Below are 23521 nucleotides of genomic sequence, written 5' to 3' on the forward strand. Positions count from 1 at the left end.
TTGTTTTTTAATCAAGTATAGCTTTTCTAAATGCATAGGTAGGCTTTGAAACATTTGGTATGTTGATCTTGACCTACCTCCCACCCCACCCTCCAAGATATGTTCAGGTCAGAGTCTTCTTTGAGTATGCTGATGCCTAGCACCTGCTAAGAGCATGAGAACAGCACTGCAGCATTTCTTGTCCAGCCACCCGTTTCCATTACCTGTCCAGACTGGGAAGCTTATTTGTCTGTCTGTTGAAATGTTGGCATAGCCAAGAAAATTTATTTCTGAACTATGCAATTCCATTGCATCTATCTTTAAGGGCCAGTTTGGACAGCCAGAATCTCTGCTTGTACGCAATGCCTTTTCTCATTGTCTCATGCATGCATTTGGAAAACATCCGTTCGCTCAAAGCCAAAGAGGATGAAACTTTAGTCATATGGCTTGGCTTTGCATAGCTGGTTTTTAAAAATTAAAAAACATATTCAAGCCAAAGTGGTTCAAGGGACTTTAAGGGGTTCAAAAGAAATTAGAACCCTAATATGAGGAGAAAAGAAGGATTTTATCATGGTGTCAAGTCAAAGGGTGCTTTTACATGACACTTTTCTTTTTCTGCCTCCCATTCCCTTCACAGCAGTTTGAAGCTGACCTATTGATCATCTTCTCAGCTGCTAGTACTGAAATACAGAAAACAGAATGAGCCAATCAGTGCTCTCACTCCAGCCGACCTATAGGAATTTGCAAAACAGAAAGAAAAGAAACAGCATTCCTTCAGTGCCCCAATCCAAGTTTCTTTAGGTCCTAAGATGACAAAATTCCTTCACACCCATTCCATACAAAATGAAAATGGCATATTTTGCTGGTGCTTTTCCCCAACACACTAATATCTACATTTTTGCTACATACGTGATTTCAGGAGTTGTATGCTGCCCTGTAAGCAAGCAAGCAAATAAATGTGCATATAGCTGTTTACAAATAAAAAATAAAAAGCTCTTTTTTTCTTTTTTCTTTTGTATTAAACTTTCATGTCCAAAACACTTTTGTCCACTGTGGATATAATTGATTGGTGAAGTATCTTTGTGAATCATGGCATGATGGGTACATATATTCACAGAGGCAACTGTCAACCACCGATGGATAACCGTACCCCTGACCCCTTTGATGGGGTAAAAAAGCACAAGACAGCCAAAATAAGTGGACATAATCAGTTGGTGTGTGAAACTTAGTGGTGAGCAAAAAAGGAACAAGAGCCAAATAAAAATCTGAGTGTCAGTATCAGGCTGAAGCTACTTGGCTACCAAGCCATCATTGCTCCTATATTTGTCCTATCCTGCTGGATATGAAGGTTGCATCATACTCTGTCTTCTATTTTACAGCCAGGCACTATTCTAACCACCCAAACCATGGCTGTAGGCTTCCAGGGCAATTGAAGAGAGGAAACTAAAGGCGGGGAGGGGAGGGGAGGGGAATGCAGCCAGGGATTTTTTGTGCCTGATAGTCCCTACTAAAGAACAGGTGAAATAGACAGGACTCTTGTCAATTTCACCTGCTAGGTCATGCCAGGATTTCACTTGTTAGGATGATTCAGGATCCAAGGTGAGCTGAGAGTTCCCTCCAGTGAGATACAGACCTCCCACAAACTGCAGAGCTTCATCTTTGCAAAAAATAAAAATTTAAAAATGTCAGACTGTACCTGAGCTAGAAATAAATTGGCTCAAGTACTGGTACATCAAAATACTTTACTTCGGTTATAACATAAAGAAATAGAAATAAAATATGATTGAAAAATAAAAGGAGATAAAATTTAAAAGATGGAATTTTTAAAATATAAGCAGCAGAAAAATCAGAGAACATTTCTTCGTTCAAATAGATCGCATTGAACACTCAGGCTCTTAGCATTAAGGTTTCAGTGAAGAAGCCATCATGAACAGTTTGAAACAGATGGCCGTTATTGTTATTATTTAAGTTGGAGCAAGTCTAATCAAATCAAAGTGTTCCTAGTGAAGTTCTGGTGAAACTAGCTGGCTATTAAAAAGAAATTGGTGATATTATAAGAGAGCACATCACTGATCAGCTAAAAGATAATCAAGGTAAAAAGACAATGCAGCTTGGGGATTGAGTTAATAAAGGTGCATACATTTGTGCTGCAATTGGTGATAGGCTTGACGGTAAAGAAGCATGTAGCTATTGTTTCAGTGGCTCCTTACTTTCAAAACAAAAAGAAATTCAGCAACTTCAAGAATTCAAGAATTAGCCCTATTTTCTTCCTGTCCTACACAACAGAATAACTGCCCCACAGACAGACACACTTCTGAGTGGATTGGTCTGTTTTTATATGTTCTTTGTTTTTCCAGGAGTCACACTTGTCCTTACCTTCATTTTTACTGACAGTGCAAGAACTAATTCTCACAAGATCACTGGTCTGGGACTACTTTTGAACTGGTGCAGTGCACAAGTGATCCAAATCTACTCCCGGTGGTGGTTGCGAATCTCAGTGGGAGTGAGAAATGTGCCAATGATAGCTGCTTCATAAAATGTCTGCTAGAAAATTATTTAGATGTTTAGTGCAGGAATATCTGTTATTTTGCCAAAATTCTATTTCCTCCCTCTGGGTTATATACCAATTTGCTTCTCACTGGAAAGCAATATATACAGTACATAAGAAAAAAAACAATCAATATTCATTTGTTTGGGGCAAAGTGCAAGCAAGAATTTTTTATTAATGACAAGTTGAAAAATGAATGTTTAAAATGATGGTCCAGGAAACTGTTGCAAATCTTACCTATAGGAAACACAAATGCTTAACTGTGAACTGAGGCTTTGTTGTAACTATTTTTCTCTTTTCTACATTCAGTGTTTTCAATTCAGAATTAAATTTGGATGATTTGTATTTGTTTATCAAGGAGGTATAATATTTTTAAATAATTACTGCTTGTATTCTGTTTCAGGAGAGAACGATGAGTTTTAATCATATTAATCATATTTGCTATGCTGCTTTTTAATTTTCTTACTCTATCATATGATTTATTTTATGAATTGACATATATTCATTAATATTTATGTGCTTTTCTTTTCCATCCATCTCTCTCCATCTCATGAAAAGCACACCAGGGTAAGTTAAACCACAATGGTTGCTGATCATATTCATTTTCAGCACCATGTTTAAATTTCCTCCTTTATTTCCTTTGATTTATTTATTTATTTATTTCTAACTGTTTTGAATTGACTAATCTGAGAATTGAACTAAAATTGAATATTAAAATATTCTAAATTGGCAACATTTGATAGTCTTTCAAGGGTTGCTTTTAGTCTATGGATATACTAAATTATTTTTAAATGAACCGAGTGAAATTCTAAATGTGTTTAAATAAATTATTAAAATGTTCTAAGCCTACTATATATGACTTAGATTTCACTCAATCATTTGATTCATTTACTTGTTCTATATGAACATTATATAGAACAACAATATTTTGTGTTGATTTTTTCACTCTTGATTTCATCTCTTACCAATTCAGTTAATTTGCAAATTTAAAAATATGTTCTATTGCTCTTCAGATTTTGGCTAAAAATACTAAAATGCAAAGCTAGCTTACTTACCTAGGTGAAAAACTCACTGAAATAAACAGCCCTCATTCCTAATCAATATGTATAGGATTGCATTTTTTTATCTTGTAAACATTCAGGAAATCTAGAAGGAAAACAAAGCTACATGTAAGTATTAATATAAAGTTAGTAGATTTGAGTTTTGGAGGTTTACAAAAAGTCCTCTTGCTGAAAGTCAGAATCTTATTCATTTAAAATTTTTGAAGAACAGGTAGTACTGTTGAATATTTATATACAGGTAGTCCTCGACTTACGACTACAGTTGGGACTGGAATTTCCATTGTAAGTCATTGCAGTCCTAAGTTGTATCACCATGTGACCAGACCCAATTTTACAACCATTTTTACAGTGGTTGTGTCATGAGTACTGATGGCGAGCTGGAAGGGGCCTCTATCCAGAGGGGAAAACGCATGCGTAGTACTGAGGAATTAAGCAGCCATTCAAAGAGACACAGATCAGACCCGCCTTAACTTTCGGGGTTTATCTGTCTGGGTTTTTCCCACGCTTCTTCAGTGTGTTAGGATTCTGTTTTATGTAGCAGTAATAAACACTAGAGACCTACTCCTCGTCTCAGCGTGATTTCTGACTGTTAGGACAGGTTGTTAAACAAATCATGGCAGTCATTAAGCAAATCACAGGTTGTTAAGCAAAAAAGTCACAAAATGCAATCAGGTGACCATGGGATGCTGCTACCAGTGGTAAATGCAAGCCGGTTGCCAAGTGCCTGAAATGCAATCATATGACCGTGGGGGGAATGTGACATTTTGCAATGCTAAAAAGTGCTTTACAGACTGTTTACAGATGATTCAGAAAACATCGTAACTTTGGACCTTCTTTAAATGGACAGTTGTAAGTCGAGGACTACCTGTAGTACAGTTTTAATGTGCCTTAAGTCTCCAAATGTCTGTAATTGTTTCCAGCAGGCTTACAATAAAATTATGAGTTTATGCATTAGGCAGTTTGATCAATTCATCATAATCGTGGTATATTACTGACATTAATCTCTATAGATGTTGAATACTGACTACCTGGCATTCAAAACTGTGTTTGCATTTACATAATATTGATGTTTAAGGAAGTGATAAGGCTCATTATGTTCAATATACATTCATTTAAACATAGTAATGATGGCATTATTTTAGCAAGCTGAGATTTTGCTGAAAGTATATTAAATTTTGTCATTAGAAAGTATATTACAATTTCTGTCATTAGATCTAAACAATCCATTTAAACTAGTTTTTGTTTTGCTTTTCATACTTTTTATCCTATCAGAAATTTGCTTTTAACATTTAGGATTTTTCTAAAAAATTACAGAAGTAATGGATTCAGCTTGCTGACATTGCACTTACACTGCACCATGTGAAACCAAAAAGTATTTTAAAAATTAAAATTACACAAAAACATAGATAATATTGATCATTATTCTAAACTGAGTTTTACAAATTGGTTTCATTCTTACCTTTCACTATTAAATAAAATTTTCTCCTATACACTAGATTGAAATTCAGTTTTCATCTAGACCAGCTTTCTCCAATCTAGTGTCCTTCAAGAGTTTTGGACTACAGCTATTGGCCATGCTGACTGGGGAGTATGGAAGTTATATTTCAGTACATCTGGCAAATACCAAGTTGGGAAAACTGATCTAGTTTAACATTCCTGAAAAGGGTAGAAATTTCCTGTTGGATTCCACCTTTCATCATTGGCACTCTGGATTAGAATCTTTTTTCTAAAATAAATATATATATATTATTGTATAAATTAAGCTCAATGAATTAATGTTTTGTGTGCTAAATTAGGCCACGTTCCTATAATATTTAGAAGAAAACGTATTATAAATGCCACATTCCAGGTTATCTTTCATATCTACATCTGAACTGGATTGAGTCCTTAAAATAAAGTTACAATGTCCCTCTCATTTAACATCACAAGAGAATTTGTTTGACATTCTATGAGAAACAAACTAATATTGAAAGTTTTTGAAACATCTGAATTTGCAGATGAAATCCACTCTACCTTACTACTAATGAGCTTTATAATTTTCATATATTTATGGATATATCACTGAATGGCTAAGATGAATTATGAAGTATTAGTTGCACAGTGCAATAATAGGTATCCTATTCTAATTCTAGGCACAAAAGCATGCACACACACACACACACACACACACACACACAGCCTGAAAGAGGAACTAGACAGGATGTGGAAAGTGAAGGCCAAAGTGGTCCCAGTGGTGGTAGGGGCACTCGGGGCTGTGACTCCTAAGCTGGGAGAGTGAGCTCTCTGTCCAGAAGAGTGCAGTGCTAGGAACAGCTAAGTTACTGCACAGAACCTTCAAACTCCCAGGCCTTTGGTAGAGGACCCGAGGTTGAGGAAGACACATACCACCCGTAGGGGTGAGAAGGGAAGTTTGATTGATGATAGATGGATGGATGGATGGATGGATGGATGGATGGATGGATAGATAGATAGATAGATAGATAGATAGATAGATAGGTGATAGATAAAGCCATGCTAAGTATGGAGTGCAGGCAAACCTAGCCTAAGATATTTTGCTGCCTGATGCAGAACAGAAAATCTCCCTTACATTTTCTCAAGATGTATAGTAAGCAAAGCTGGCCATAATTCTGACACCGGAGGCAGAAAATCCCACAAGCACTTCTTGGCATTAAAACAAAGTAGTAAATCCAGTAAGTATCAGCCTTCAGTCCGTTCACAAGTCCCGAAAACAGCTATGGATGTGGCTGCTCTTGTCTAATGGTAGGCAAAACCATTACTGGTCCTGATAAAATCTTAGTTTAACATATACCACCTTGAGCTGACCAAAAATAAAAATCAAATGAATAAATTATTGAATAAATTATCTAAAAGAGAGAGAAGGTATTCAATGATAAAATTTGTTGTCTCATGATATTATGTGATGTGTTGGAACATTAAAACAAAAATTAGAGATGATCTCTTTTAAATCTTAAACTTTTATTTATTTATTTTTTAATTTAAACAATTTATATAGCCTCCTATCTCACTGCACTGATTTTTATCCCATTACTGGAAAGAAAGAGACTTGTGTGCCTAGTAGTACAAAATTGTTCCACATATTTTCCCAAGCCCTACATTTTCTCTATTTTTGTTGTTTTCCCTTTCTCCAAGCTGCTAATCTGTTTCATTTGTGTGTGCTGGCCTTATACACATACTGCATTAGTACACAAATGATCCATTGCCTTGGTGAGCGTGCTGCTGATATGTTAAAGTTATAAACATGTGGTCCAATTAAAATATATTGGATCTGCTGCATGTCACTGTGGTTTTACTGGTGGCAGATGCCAAGTGGAACTGGGGGCTCAGAATGCTATAAATGCAATTCTCAACTAAAATTCCATCCACGAACTTCCTCAATCACATCTGCTCTGTGTGGCAAGGAGGCTACAGACTATGCATTTAAAGTTTGATTTTCTTTGGGCCAGTTGTAATACCATTCCTATGTTGTTATAATTTGAAATATTACTGTATTTTTTTTTTTTAAAATGTGACTGATACAATAGAGGGGACAGTCAGGGAAGTATAATGTAAGAAGGTCCAAATACTTTAAGATAATTGAAAATGCATTGTGCTTGGTTTTAATTTTTTGGAATTATATTTATATCACTCAGAAATACTGGGGGGGGGGAAATTAAGTAACAAACAGTAGTGGTGAATTAACTTTTCAGCATTTATCAGCATTCCTAAGGGAATGGATTTTTCGAAGCTTTTCCTGCCTTCAAATATAATCATAAATTGCAAATGTGATTAGATACTTTGGAGAATCATTATTAGCAGAAGACTGCCATTCAGTGCTTAACAATATCAAATAAAAGCCAGGGTTGCATGAATATTTTTTTCTCCTTTCTGAAGCTGCCTTAATGTCCCAGAAAGCTGCTGTGGAAAGTTTTGAGCAGGGAGGCCGCTGGACGTTGGAGTGTGTCTTATAGGGTTGCAATAAGAGGGAGTAATCTCACTATAATTCTTGAGACCTGTAAGTTTCCTGTTACTCTAAGTGAAAACTGCGGCATAAGTCCTAGGCATAGCACAGTTAAAAACAATTCCCCAAACACTATCCACATTGCTGATCAGGCCCCACACACTTCATGGCCCATATCCCCCCCCCCCACAAAAAAGGGAAAAGTGTTATGGCCCTTGGATCAAAACATTGCTTATCCCTGACTAAGTCATTTACAGTTGGATAGAAAGCTACCTATCAAAAGGTTATAGTGGAATATATTGAGCACCTAGATGTGATCACTTTTCACCTCTGCAGAAACCATTTCAGAAGTAGGAAGATTTACAGCAACTAATGGTGCTGCAGATGTTGCCCATTTACAAGACCTAGTATCTTTCATCTCAGGGCAAGCTGGTTGGAGCTGAAGTCCACCAATATCTGGAGAGTCACAGGTTACATCTCCAGTGTATAGAACATACACTTGCAAGTTCACAGTCATGTCCAATTACAAACTACTTGACAAACCATATTTCGCTAAGATATAGGAAACTCTTGCTTTTTTAAAAAAACCTGCACTCTTTAAAAATGAAAATCAGTTTTAACTAGGTTTTTGCAGACAGCTGAATGTGGAAAACTACAGCTGACACATGTTGAACAAGCTGTGAAAATCTTATTAGTTAACCTGGGAATTTTCTTGTATTGAAGTCTGATTGTTTTCTACTTTATGATTAGGGCATAAATATTTTTGGGTGTTTCCACATATGTAACAGCTTCTAACAAAATACAATAATGATTGTTTCATAAACCAGTTCGTGAAAGGTTGGAAGATGAAGTTAGGAAAATTGGTTTGTTGTTATTTTAAATAGGCCAAGATGAATTGCATCTGTGGAAACAAAATGGAAGGTAAATACTCTTGCAAAGTAGGGAACAAAAAAAAAAGGCTTCCTAAACTTCAGAGAGTGCAGCAAACAAGTGAAAAACTCTAACATGTAATATCAGTGGCATGGTGCATTACAATTTTATTTCATCCAAACTGAATTGCATTTGTTCTGTTGCTAAGTATTACCCCCTGTTTTAACAATCTGTAATGCACTTTTAGGCATGAACTTCTGGAGGAAGCTCGGAGGAAGGGGTTACCCTTTGCACAGTGGGATGGCCCAACAGTAGTTGCCTGGCTAGAGGTAAGCTTTAGGAAAACCTTCTAAAAATATTAGTATACCTGATTTTACCTTCTGTTAACATCCTTTAATCAGCAATTTAATAATTTATGCTGGAAAAAAAAGTAAAGACTTTTACAATTGTTAATTCCCAACTCCCTCTTGAAACAAAGTCTGTAAACAGTTCATTCTTACATAGGGACATGCTTTCCCTTTAAAAAAAAAGATAAAGGATATTTTACAAGACTATGCAAGATTCTTGAATACTAGAACAGAAAAACGATCCAGTAAAAAACAAAACAGAAGATCAATATGCTTCATCCAAAATCTGTAGGAATGGTGAAAGGAGAGTTCACTCGTACTTCAAAAGTTGAAATAAATAAATAAATAAATTTTAAATTGAGAGAGAATGAAAAGGATATTCTTGAGGAAATAGGAATTTTAAAAGAGCTTTTAAATAAAGTATAGTGGTAATAATGTGATGCATGTCGAACAAGGTCATCTATGAGAATGAAAAATACACAGCTTTTGTAAAGAACTTGCATAGAATCCAAAAGCAGGTTCTTCATTTTTTAAAATTATACCACCATAAACAATTTAAAGAGCTGTAATCCATAAGAAAGGCATTTTTAGCCATGTATCATTTGAGTATTATGTTAATTTTAACTCTAGTAATAAACCTGGTCCTGAGCTTTGCTTCAAAACTCAGTCTGCTATTCATCAAACTTTCTCTTACACTCTGTGTGTGTGTGTGTGTGTGTACCTTCGAGTCAGTGTTGACTCCTGGTGACTGACTGGACTAGGGCTTGCACTTTTCATGGCAAGATTTAAGAAGCAGCTTGCCATTGCCTACTTCCTAGGGCTGAGAGAGTGACTGGCCCAAGGTCAACCAGCTGGCTTTGTCTCTAAGGTGGGACTAGAACTCACGGTCTCCCGATTTCTAGCCTGATGCCTTAACCACTACACCAAACTGGCTCTTACTGTTACTCATTTTTAAGATAGACAGAGAAATAGATGTGTCAGGGAAGCAAAGAACATTCCATAGGCCTGTTCCCTTTCCTCAGAGTTACCCATTGCCATGGGAGGAAAAGGACAAACAGAAACTGGGACATATTGATAACATAGATTTGCTTGTGCCCCTTATCCCATGTAACTGGACAGATTATATTCCACATTGAAAAAAAGGAGTACTAAGCTTTCCTCAACCTGGTGTTTTCTATGTTTGGATCTGCAGCTCTTAGAATGGAGATAATCAGGCTGCGAAATTCTAGGTTACTTTAATTCATACATGGATGTAATACAGAAGGGTCCAAAAGCAGGTAGTCTTGGACTTCTATAATATCTAAATTCACTTAAAGAAGGTAACCAAACATAGACCATTTTGTTTGGCATAGACACTGTACTTTGTCTTCTAGATTGAGGACTAAAAGGCCAGATTTGTTCCAAGAGTGACCAGGTGCTGAATTTCCAGATAATTATAATGTTGTCATTCAATCAGAATAGTTATTAAATAAAGCACATTAAATTAGGCAGAAGGCTGGCATTTTTCACAATGGCTTTCAATATGAAAAGCCGATTTTTAAAAATTGTACCTTCTTTGCATTAGTTCATAGCTGTTCATCATTCCTGTCAGGATTACTCTGTTGTTATTTTAGAAAGATTACTTTTCTGGTAATGGAGATGTCATAATGGAACCAAAGCTGATTATGGGATGACATCATTACATTTCTATATTTGGGGGAAAAGATCTGTGTTGTTTAATACTTCTTTAAAAGAAAAACATTGTAAGAAATCTAATGTCAGAATGGTATACTGCCTTCTAAACCCAAATATCAAAGCCTGAACTTGGGTCACCTCCCATTACAAGCATATGCATTTCAATGCACGCTCCCAATTTAATTCAGCCCTGAGCCTTTGGTAACTAGAAGATGCCCTATCTTAACTACTGATTCTCCATCCCCAACAGCTGTGGCTGGGAATGCCGGCATGGTATGTTGCTGCTTGCCGTGCAAACGTGAAAAGTGGTGCCATTATGTCTGCACTGTCAGATACTGAAATCCAGAGAGAAATTGGAATCAGCAATCCTCTCCATCGCCTGAAGCTCCGTCTGGCAATCCAGGAGATGGTGTCACTCACAAGCCCATCAGCCCCTCCAACTTCTAGAACGGTGAGTCACAGAGCATAAAAAGAACTCTGCTGGATCAGTCAAAAGGCCATTTAGCCCAGGATTCTGTTCACTACACATCCTAGTAGATGCCTCTGGGAAGCCAGGCAATGAAGAAGACAATAGCTAACTCCTACTTGTGTTCTCCAACAACAGGTAGGTAGGTAGGTAGGTACTCAGTGGCTTCTGAAGAAAAAAGCCCTGTTCAGCCATTCCAGGCGATAGGCATTGATAAGTACAGTATATCCTTTCTCAGTATGGCTTGTCTTCTGTTTTCAGAGGGTGAACCAGTTTTAGTCCAGGAGTTAGATTCAGGAGCCATCTGGGTAAATAGGATAACATTAGAGTGGAGGTTAACGGACAGAAAATCAATGTCTATCAAAAAAGCCATCTTGATGTTACCCATTTTTCTATGGAGTTAGCAGAAGGCTGTGTTTTCTTTATAGACAGAGAAAATGCTCCCCTGAAGCAGGGAGCTCACTCCTTTGCATTTCCCTCAAGGACTAATATGGGTGCTGTGTGCTTTTCCTGATGGGTGAAAACCCATGGCAGCTCAACTTCCAGGAACTACTCAGTTCCTTTCCTGATCACGGAACATATGGGAAAGCTCCTGGCGCAATTGATCCACTACAGACAGTTCCCTACTTATGAACAGGTTATGTTCTGAAAGGCTGTTTGCAAGTCAGTTTTGTTTGCAAGTCCAAGCATTAAAAACATGTGCAGTGAAGGGGGGGGGGAGTTGAACAGCATGTTTCTCCACCTTCCTAAAGAAGGGGGGAGGTTGTATGGGATGCCCGCCACAAGCCTTGGCCTCTGCTCAGTGTCTCTCTCTTACAGGCCTCATGTGCATGGCCATCAGACACCCTTCCATATTGCTCTCTTCCTTTAGCTGGAGCAGTCCCTGGAAGGTGGGAGAAGGCAGATAAGTGTTAGTTTGCAGCATGGCAGAAACTAACCCTTTCCCATCTTCTCCCAACTTCCGGGACCATCTTGTCTGCATCGGCGAGAGTTCGCAACTCGAAAGTTCCTGAGTAGGGGACTGTCTGTATCTACTTTCCTGGATTACAGAGAGTGTACAGCCATCAAGCTGAAAATGATGAGGGACATTTGGGAGTTACTAAGAGGATCACTTTAGAATGCAGAAGCCAGATAGGTCAGCTTGGTAGACCAGGTTAAGACTTCAGATCAGATGTTCTTCATCTTTTTCCTTTTAATTTTTTTTTCTAAACTTTAATAATGTTTCCCTGTATCTTACCTAAGACGTACATTAAACTAACTGGACTAATAATGTAAGAAGGTAGGAAGAACTTTGGGATATGAGAATAGTTAGGATATCACTGTGAAACAGAATTTTTCTCTTGGAAGTGATTGGCACTACATGAATCCAGTATGACATGATCAGCATCAGCATGAAATCTTAATGGCCAATGTGTCTTTAAGCAGGCAATACTAATAGAGGATAGTAGCAGTGGCAGTGAATGGGAACAGTGTTTATTTCGTTTTTCTTGTTGAAGTGGGTAGAAACAGTGACCTTTTGTTTCATTGTGCCCAGAGTGGGTAGAACAACAGTCCCTGATATAAGTTGTCAGGCAAGTGAACAGGCAGTCTTAGATGTTACTGAAATCCATTTAGTGACATAGCACCAAAAGAAGTAGAAGAATATGGAGACAGGCCCAGGGGTGTTTGCAGCACCATATAAGAGTATCTTGGAGTTCAGAATAGTTTCCACAGTAGCATTCACAGACCCTCTTCAGCTAAGCCTCATCAGCTGGAATTACACAACACCATGAACCGTAAAGAGCTGACTAATAAAACACAATTTTCATGTTCATAAATGATTCTTATGCCTGAACTGTCTGATGGCCTGGTTCAGAAGAAGCTAAAACAATAGCTAGGTTCCTCCTGCTTGTTGAACCACTAACTTCTTTTTAGCCTAATCCAGCATGTATAAATTCAGCAATGTCGAGTTTCAACACCAATGAACCATGGATTCTAGGCCCGATGCCTTTGTGGGTCACAAAGTTGATGGATGGGTTTGCAGGACATACTGGCTCCCAGGGTTACTAGTCATAGTGACTAAGGGATATTGTATTCCCTATTTTACCTTTTGCTTTTCTCTTCTGCTCCCTACTTTATGTCCTAGCTTTATATCAAACAATTGTAAGGATATGTGAACTAAACGTTGATTGCTACTGCATTCATTAAAATGAAACAGGAGATAAAGTGGAGAACAAATTAATTTCATTTAAATTACTTTGGTATCTAAAATCAAATACATAGAAACCTAATTTAAGCATTATTGAAATACAACTATAATTTGGTGAAGGGACAGTAGTACTAGAAAATCTATGTTCATCAACTTTACCCATAACGATCAAATGTTATGTGGGAAAAGTCCCCGAAGTGGAGGTTTTTGCATGCATGTTTGGAATCTCAATCTCAGGAAAACTTGAGTATATACAAGAGACTCCCCATTAAGATGTTATCTTCCTGAAAATATTAACTCTTTACTTTCCCTTGAAGAAGTTATCCATCTTGTGAAAATCTGGCTGTTTAAGCAGGATTGAGAAGATTGTGAAGTATGTACATTGTGTGTGTATGTGTGTGTGGTCGATTTGATATATTATTGTGAATTTAGTCATCTCTTACTTACAAAGTGGTTGGGGAAAGGCAGGGAAAGTGGTAGCAGATGTGGTCCAGCTGTTTCCCTCTGTACAGTTATAGTTGTGTGGGAAAACACCTGAATGGAGTTATATACTGTATATTTTATAACTGTATGTGGCCCAGTTATGAATTGTTCCATTAGTCCTAGTTAAAATCTCACAGAAGCAGAGAAATCATGGTTTAGTTTGCTAAATTGAGTGCCAGACCTTTATAAAGGATAAATTCTGACAAGACATCCTTATCCCCTTAGTACCTATAGAGAAGCAAAGAAATTGTCTTAGTCATGGTTTAATCAGTTTGGGAAACCTAAACTAATAATAATAAAATACTCAACTGTGACATCCAATTAGGATTAAAGTATTATTTTCTTAAATCCCCATTTCTCCCATTGTACTATTTTCAGGTCATGTGTAACAACAGTTGAAAGTACAGTATCTCTGGGATCAACTTCACAGATGATTTTTCTATATAAAAGAGTGCACATTTCTAGGGCAATTTCTGTACTTTTACAGATGTATGATATCCTTGTATTCCTTTAATGTTGAAATATTGAGATAATCATAATTAACATGATTCCCACTGTGTACAGTTCAAATTTCAGTACTAGTGTAGAAAATACATCTTACGGGAACCAGCCCTAAGGTTCATAGATTCAATGAATTATTATTTTTATAATTATTATTTCCATTTTAAAAAATGCTCTAACACAGTTCCAGGTTTGTTGAGATGGCAAAGTCTAACATTCTGGTATGTTGGCTATGCTGAATAGGAATTATAGACATTACAATTCCAGTGTACCTGAAGGAAACCAGATGAAGAATGCTGCTTTAAAGTAATAATGTTTATGAAGACAATAACAGATGTGTGTAGGGATTATTTGTTCACACTTATTTAATGGAATGCAGAGGCTCACTTCCATATCAGACTAATTCAACTGTTTTTCAAAATGCAGCAGGAAAGCAACTATGTTACATTGCTTTCTAGCTGCACCTCATCTGAGGCAAGGATGTGGTTGTGCTCATTTTGATGCTGTATGCTGTTAACTTACAGTGTTGCTGCCTTTCTTCTTTAACACTGCTTACCTAATATGGATTTTGCCTGACTCCCTGTGGGCATGGACAATAGCCCTCAGGCAATGTCTGGGTAACACATGAAGAAATGGAAAATCTTGCAGCTCCAGCCAAAACGGTTAGTTCTAATAATGCCTGTCATTGCTATTGTACTGTTGTGATAAGGAATTTTCAGGGACGGCTAAATATAATATTTTATTTTTTAAAAATCAGTATTACTTCTTTGTGTTTTATATACTGCTTTACATATTAAGCTTCAAATGTGTAGGCTATTTTATGGAGATGATCTGAAGTCCATGCTGTCAATTATAAACTCCTTAAATAATTTGTATCAAAATAAATACAAATGCATTAAAATTGAGAAATCAACTCAATTATCAATTGTTTAGGGCATATTTGTTCATACGTAATTCCCACTTGGTTCAAAAAGCTCAAGGGTTAGAAAGCTATCAAAAGGTTCTCTGACATGGGATTTCCCCGACCCATTCCTTTGGCACCCAGGGCAGAGCTCTTGGCTAGGACATCTGGGGGGAGTGCAGCCAGTGGCCTGCTGGCTCAGCTGACAGGAAGTCTGGGCGATTGCCATGAGACTGTACACAGTGCACATGTGGTGAGGCCACCTATCCTGTTCAAGTTTTACTGAAGGTTGCAGGCAATTCAAAAGCTGGTTGCACCACTGCTCTCCTTTCTTGGTCACTGGCTGGTCAAAGCACCTGGCCACTACCTCCCAGAGGAAGATGCATTGTGCAGAAGCTTTGATCAGTTGGTGCCCATCGATTGTTTGTCAGCCAGCTTGCCCAATAGCAGTTCACCTGCCCTGGGCATCCTGGAAAACTGGGCTGGTAATGCTTCCTTACCTACTGCCTCTTTTCCCCTCCAATTGACCAAACTTTATGACAACCTGAAAAAGGATATGGGATTATAAGCATAAATTGCTCTATCTGTATCTTATTTATTGGTTTCCAAGTATGCTATATCTATTTATTTTTGTTCTTAATTGACACTGCTAATGGTTCTCTTCAACTTGCAGAAAGACAGTGAAGAAAGCAGCTGGGCTCAGGTAAGACCCTTTTCCTCTAATGGTTTTTCAGCATGACAAACAGTAGTTCAACTTCTGGAACTAGGAGTGATCAGCCCTTGTATAGATGAGAGCACATTACTTAAGGAGTTTTGTAATAGTGCCTACAATAGAGGGGTTTTTTGTTTTTTTTTAAAGGCATTTTCACTGAGCTTAAATAGAATTTTCCATTTAACTTTCTCAGGGACTTTCTTGGTCTCATTTTGTCACTGGTTTGCAATCATCAACTTTGCTTGCTAACCCAGGATTTATTTTTCCTACATGTAATTTGCAAACCATGGCATCTAGATTTAATGTGGTGATGAGTAAACTTGAGAATATGGATGGGTACTCTATTAACTACCAGCACAGATCCAGGAAATCTCTGGCAGTTACTTTTACCAGCGCTATTAAATCAGCCAAATTGTCTAGAATTGATTATACATAAAGCCAATCGTATCCCAATAGTATCAAAGTACATGCAGTGCACTTAATGGATGAGCAATAGTCAAGATAGGGGAGTTCACCAATGTGGTGCCTTTCACATTAATCTAGTCTTAAGCAATGAGATTAGGTAGCTAAAGATGAGAAATTAACTGATGGGTTGGCATAGCTCAACTGCAAAATGCATTTCCTCTGTTTTTCTGAATGCCCATATTTGTAGTAAGGATCTGTATGTCTATAGTTTGGGAGCTGGAGAGTTTACATATTATACCAGTCACATGGCCAACTCAATCAATATTCTGTTGCAGCTTGACAAAATTAATATGAAATTATTATAGTACCTATGAAGGTAATTTTATTGGGATGAGATACAAGTCACTGAATTGTGTCCTATGGTCTCACTTTTTTAGTTTTTACCCTGTTGAAAACCCTTGTTGCACTTCAGTGTCACCGTCAATACTTCGGTTCCATTTATGCAATTCTTCGCATAAGTGCTTTAACGATGCTTTGCAATGTAATTATGCTAAGTAATGTTTGTGCTAATTGTGCTAGTTATTCCACCAGTGCTTCCATAACCATGGAATAAACCAACCACCACTAAAATGCACCTCTTTTAAGTTTGCTGTTAGCATTATACTGTATATGAATACAACTAATAAATCCTATCTACATATTGCTTACATGCACAGCTTCATTTTGGCAGAAACATATCTCCTTAAGTAGATGAGGTGAATTATCTTTTTCTTTCTATATACAGAATGATTTTTTGAGGACAATACTTCTTCTATTTGTTTCCTTTTCTTCCCTCTGTTGCATGGCATCCATGCAATTCTTTGTGGTGTTGCAGAAGTGGGTTGCCTTTGTTTATGCCAAAATGCTTCTTGTTTTTCAATTCCTAGCCAGCCTCCCAAGCACTTACTAGGGCCAACCCCACTTTGTTTCTCAGATCTGCCAAAGTTGGTTAGATGCTGCTACCTGGTGAGATACTGGACTAGGACTGCCATGTAATTAGTCATTTAGCTACCCTTCTTTAACCTGATGCCTTCTAGATTGTGGTTTGGCTAGGAATTCTAAAATCTGAAGTCCCAATATACCTGTTCTTCAAGACTTAGGGGTAGGATAGCTGTGAAGTCATGTCATGTATGATAGATTCTTCCTCTATTATTCTTCTGTTTTTAATTGTAAGCTACCCAGAATCATTCAAGAGTTGGGCGGCCTCCAAATCTTTTGTGTGTGTGTGCGCGTGTGTGTGTGCAATCAATCTGTCAAGTAATAGAATGGGGAAGACCAATACTAGAAACTATTAAGGAAATAGACAAGAACAATTGTATTTGGTTTGGTAATAATATAACCATTATGTTTTCCTATTTTTCCGTAGACTCTGGCTTATGGTGATATGAACCATGAATGGATTGGCAATGAATGGCTTCCTAGTCTAGGGTTACCACAGTACCGAAGTTATTTCATGGAATGTTTGGTGGATGCAAGGATGTTAGATCATTTAACAAAAAAAGATCTCCGCGTACATTTAAAAATGGTGGATAGTTTTCATCGGTAAGTTAAAATAACATTTTTAATATCAGAAATGTATAATCTTCAAGCCATAGAGGTCCATTCAGCCCTTAAATGAATCTTATATTTTTATGTCAAAATAGGAACATAATCGAACATCCTGGTAATCAACATATTACTTTAATGTTATGATTTCTACATTTTTCTTTCAATCTAAACCATTTGTCACAAAATAGTTCCAGTATTTATGAAACATGCTGAATAAGAATTTTCTTGAATAAGACTGTTTCTGATTGCCTTATGATGTTTTGCTACTTTTTTTTTTAATAACAGAACAAGTCTGCAATATGGAATCATGTGTTTAAAGAAACTGAATTATGATAGAAAAGAATTAGAAAGGAGAAGGGAAGCAAGTCAGCATGAAATAAAAGGTAATGCTTTATTAAAATACATTAAGTTATTCTCAATGCTTATCCTGTAAAATATTCTGAATACGAACACTGTCTTATAAATGTACATTGAACTGCAAGTAAATGCAAAAAATAACAGCCAGTTTGGTCTAGTGGTTAAGGCACCAGGCTAGAAACCAGGAGACTGTAAGTTCTAGTCTCACCTTAGGCACGAAAGCCAGCTGGGTGACTTTGGGCCAGTCACTCTCAGCCCAACTCACCTCACAGGGTTGTTGTTGTGGGGAAAACAGGAGGAAGGAGCATTAAGTATGTCCCCCCCCCTTGAGTTATTTATAAAAATAATAAAGGTGGGATAAAATCTAAAAAAAATCACCTCAAAACAGTAATTACAGCAATAAGTGAATAGTAACAGGTTTCTGTTTGAAAGAAGTAGTGTGCCAGGTGGTTGCCTTAACAGACACTATCCTGTAATGGGAAATAGCTAATTGATGGCATTCCATCTAGCATCTAGCATTGTTAATCTAGCAATATATTAACATTGGATGGGCTTTTGGTGTCTATGTGCTTTATCAGTATAAGCTTATTCCTTTGAACATTCATGTGCGACAGTATATATGTAAGGGGAAAACATTTACAATTTGTATCTAACTTCATAATTAGATTTGTACCACAGTATTTTTCAATACATAACTACAGAATATCAACATAGATGTTTCTCGTTACATCATATGAATTTGTCTCTAGAAATTTCATGTAGCCATTGTGCTAGAAAAAATTGCTTTACATTTTAGAACAGGTCTACTAATATTACGGGAGTAGAATAGAGTTTGAAATAGCCATATTAGGTTTAGTTCAGATTTCCATTTATTCTTCTGCCTCCAAAGCTTTGTTATTAGCAAAATTCTTCTTTTTGTCTTTTTTACAGATGTCTTGGTGTGGAGCAATGACAGAGTTATACGCTGGATACAAGCAATTGGATTACGAGATTATGCAAACAATATGCTAGAAAGTGGTGTGCATGGGTCGCTCATAGCCTTAGATGATAACTTTGATTACGGCAGTTTAGCCTTATTGTTGCAGATTCCAACACAGAACACCCAGGTACATAAATTAACTGTAAAATCCATTCAATTTCCATAGGATTTGAAGCATTTTTTACATTATTCCACTGGGTGATTTGTTTAACCATAGGCACGGCAGATTCTTGAGAGGGAATACAACAATTTATTGGCACTAGGAACAGACAGGCGCCTTGATGAAGTAAGTAGTCTTATTTTTATATAATGAATTATGAACAGCAGAGAATAGTAGGTGTTTGTAATGTCTATCAAATATATGAAAAGGAAATAAAAGCATTAAGTTAGATTGTTAAACATTACTTCCATTGCAAATTATATTATATATAGATGAGAAAACCGGGCATGTCTAACAAAATAGAAAAGTGTGAGAAGGAATTAGATATTATGGCTATGCTGGCTTTATTAGAAAGAAGGATGTAATCAAATTAATTCAGAATAACAAGTTGTTTATCCAGTGAGAAAACAGATCAGTAGGTCATCTACGCAAACTTATATAAATTCCTACAGTCCTTTGGCAGGATGAATCCTTATGATAAATGTTTTTTTCTTCTTTACAGAACTAGCCCTAACTGCCAATATGCAACCGTTAATGCTTCTACCTGAAAAAAAGCAATTAGTGATAATAATATATGTTACTTGAGTATCAGAATTTTCTAGCTTCATTTAGTTACATAATTTTCATTAATTAAGAATCTACAACAGTAGTTAAAAATGTCACATTTCAACAGAATATGTTTTAAAGAATGTGTGCTAATCAAGTTTCATGAGTTGTTTTTCTTTTTAACACTGCTAGCTAAATCACACTTAATATTTCACAGTGGAGGTGAGGACTATTAGATGGCTGGGGTTACAGTATACCAGTCTTTTGATGGGGGGAGGGGAGGGTTTTATCTTGTTTTTTAACTTCTTCAGAGCATATGTTACAGTTTTCATCTATTTCTTAATGTCAAAATGGGGCAGGGGGGGGGCTATGCCTTCAGTTTTTAGCAATCATTATGGCTCTGAGGGCCAAAGAAAGGGAAATTGAGGGCCTCGTGTATGACGGGGGCTGTAGGTTGCCCATCCCTGACCAAAGGGCTTGTCATCCATTTCCAGTATTTCTGGAAAAATAAAACAAGAATGAAGAGAGGGTGGAATTCCAACATCATGGTAAGCAACACCAGGTTCCTGCCCACTCTTGAGTGTTCCAGCAGTAATCTGCAGGCTCTGTATCATACTCAGGATCGCAAATATGTAGTCTGACTTCAAACTTTATTCCATTCATTGCTAATTTTTCTGCTTTTCTCTTACTGTTAAGAAAAACTATTTTCCTCATTCCTTAAATCCAAGAATCCCTCACATCATTCCTAAAAAATGCAGGCCAAATCCAAATATGTTTAAAAAAAATTAAATGAGATAATTACATAAATTCTATTTCTATCAATGCAATGTATGATGGTTAGAACAGCTAAATAGCTGCCCAGTGGATGTAAAGTATCTCAAGCTCAAAACCTTTGAGCCTGAAACAGCTTTTTCTAAGTTCAAAGCAAATTGTGCTGACTATTCCTGAAGTGTTTCAAGCAGGGACAGCGCATTTTGAATTCGCAACATTTTTTACAACCCTATTTAGAATCTCTTTGATAGTCCAGTCAGCATTCTTCTATATTTTGAATCAAGTGAAAACCATTTAAACATTGAGTATTTTTGTCATTCCCTTTGTTATATCCTATAGCTTTTGTAATTGTCAGTGTACACGACAATTATCATAACAAAAGTAACCAGTGCACTTATTATTAGCCAGTTTTCAAAAAGTATGCAAAGGCCAACATGGGCCAATCAGATAACGATTTCCATAGTATCCGCTTTTGGGAAAAAATGTTTTTTTTTCATAAGAATTTTATTAAGTTTCAAGCAAAGATAAAGGCTACAGAAAAACAAAAAACTACAAAGAAAAAAACTAAAAAAGTGTAGAAACAAAAGAGAAATGTTTTTTCAAAGTTACAAAAAGAGGTGACTTCCAACTTTTAACAGCAAGGATATAAACAAATTTCCATAATCCCATACTCTATATTAAACTAAAATCACATTATTTTTATAAATCATTCTATTGGCACATTGTAAAAGTCACTAAATACAGTTATTCCCTCCCCTTATATTAAAATAAAAGAAAAATGTATATAAACCTGCTAATCAACTCCCCCCCAAAGAAAACATTTATTTATTTCCTTCCTACTACTGTTCTGTACATTTCTGTCTACTATAATAAAGATCAAACTAAAAAGCACATAAACTGTCCACCATTACACTTAATAATACAACAGTTTTAATGATCTTAATCTTAATAAACCCCAAACCCTCCAAGTAGACATTTTTATACCTTATTAATCTTAATCCAAATCATTAAAGATAAATGAAATCAGCCAAGCCTTAAAAACAATCCAGATAAATATTCTTTAACGCTTATCCAACTTCAAAATAAACTAGAGCATTTACATATCCCTACAGTATACACAGAGCTGTTTTCTTAAAAAGATCAAAAAGTCCAACTGCCCCCCTCAAAAACTCTGACTTCTCTTCAGGAAGCCTTCCATACATAATAATCCCTTCTTTTCCATGGTGTTCCACCGGAAGATCAATTTCACTTGTGGCTTGCAACTTGATCTCTCCCTTAAATTTCTCCAGCTCGACTATCCAATCTTCAGCATTTCAACAGAAGTCCTAATCTCAGTCTTAGAAGAGACATTTCTGTTGCTGTTAAATTCTCCAGTTTCATCCACGACATCTCCAAGCAAATGACACATTTTAGACCTCATATTTCCCACAGTGTCATGAATACCTTACATAAAAACTTGGTAGGAATCAGAAAGAATCTGTTTAAAATCTTGGTGGAAATCAGAAAGTCTGTTTAAAATCCTCCATGTCTCACAGAGTAGATTATGGAGCCCCCTAGGAGCTTAACCAGTGAAAGTAGAAGATATGAAAGAATTCTGGAATGTGTTTATATAAGCAAAAGTGAGATATGCAGACAGTTCCCCAGGCAATGTAGAAACAGAAAGCTGAAAGTTCAAAACAGCTGATTCAACGTGTAGAAAAATGCTAATATCTTCAAATTTAGTACAAAAATAGTAACAGAGACAATTATTTACTCTCAATCCTTCTTAATATTTGGAGGGGAAAACAAGGCCCAAAAATTAAAAAGATTTTTTTTAAAAAATTGATCCCAAAAATAACAAGCACCAAGAGAACTCACTTCCCTTTGCTGTAGAAATCCTCTTTTAGAGTATGCATACTTAAAAGAAATATAAATTGGGTGATTTAGAAATGGGGTGGCTGGTCTTAGTGTCCCTTTAAGGCTGCAGCGCAGCTTGGAAATAGTGACGTTCCAGCCTCCTGGCTAGCTTTTACCAGTTGAACGCAAATGCTGTTTGTGATCTTCTGGCTGCAAGCAGCTGTTTGGAGGACAAATGGGGTGATTCCAGGTGTTTTCCTTTTTCCAGAAAAGTAGTCCTGGGCTTCAGGAAAAACCTGTCTGAGCCCGAAGAAACTGCCGCATTGTCAGTTCTGCCTGCTGAGCCTGCAGGCACAGCTGTTCAGTCTGCCATGTCCCCACCGGAAGTCAGAAAAACTGTTTTTCAATAGTCAATAATCTACTTTCCCAATTATAACATCTCAAAACCCAGGAATGACAGCTGCTCAAAGGGAAAGGTTTCAGTTTTACGAAAATTCAGTATTTGTGTGTTGCAGAGCGATGACAAGAATTTCAGGCGTGGCTCTTCCTGGCGAAGACAGTTTCCTCCACGTGAAGTTCATGGAATCAGCATGATGCCTGGCTCTTCAGAAACACTGCCAGCTGGGTTTAGGTTAACTACAACATCAGGACAGTCACGAAAAATGGCAACTGATGGTAAACCAGTTAATACCTACTTTTAAAATGAATGTTCCAACTTTGCACGGCTGCTAGTTTCATTTAGTGTAAAATGTTCAAATTTATATCACAGCTAATAGAGGGTACAAGAAATACATCAAGAGTCTGGGAAAAGGCAATGAGATTGGAGTTAAGTGTTCAAGTAATGTTTTAGACTATTAAAATTTTCCTTTTAAGGTATTTGGTTATTAGCAGTGTTATTTATGAAGAAAACATGCAATATATGTGAAGATAGAAAAAAGCAATATAGGTCTCCTATTTAATTTAAGACATTTGACCAAGAATTAAATGTTTCAGTTGATGATTACATATTACTGTTTTTTAGCGATTTGTGATTTGTATTATCTGTAACCCACCCAGAGTAGTTGTATGCAAGATGGGCGGTAGAGAAATATGAAAAATAATTAAATAAATATTTAATACCTATTTCTAAATTAAAGTACATTATCCAATGCTGGATTTGTATCTCCAGTTTATTATTGGATTAATGCATTAT

The 23521-nt window shown here is 36.6% G+C and overlaps 1 protein-coding gene across 1 annotated transcript in view; it reads left to right on the forward strand.

The window, feature by feature from the left end:
- Positions 1 to 23521, forward strand: part of LOC134501313 (liprin-alpha-2) — a 99943-nt gene that overhangs the window by 71535 nt on the left and 4887 nt on the right. Inside the window, exons 19-27 of the mRNA XM_063308993.1 lie at positions 8664 to 8745; positions 10688 to 10888; positions 14675 to 14737; positions 15650 to 15679; positions 17499 to 17674; positions 17966 to 18063; positions 18968 to 19143; positions 19234 to 19302; positions 22845 to 23004. Of these exons, the coding sequence (XP_063165063.1) occupies positions 8664 to 8745; positions 10688 to 10888; positions 14675 to 14737; positions 15650 to 15679; positions 17499 to 17674; positions 17966 to 18063; positions 18968 to 19143; positions 19234 to 19302; positions 22845 to 23004 (1055 nt within the window). The remainder of the gene's footprint in view (positions 1 to 8663; positions 8746 to 10687; positions 10889 to 14674; positions 14738 to 15649; positions 15680 to 17498; positions 17675 to 17965; positions 18064 to 18967; positions 19144 to 19233; positions 19303 to 22844; positions 23005 to 23521) is intronic.

Source organism: Candoia aspera, chromosome 7, assembly GCF_035149785.1.
Source record: "Candoia aspera isolate rCanAsp1 chromosome 7, rCanAsp1.hap2, whole genome shotgun sequence".
Classification (NCBI taxonomy): Eukaryota; Metazoa; Chordata; class Lepidosauria; order Squamata; family Boidae; genus Candoia; species Candoia aspera.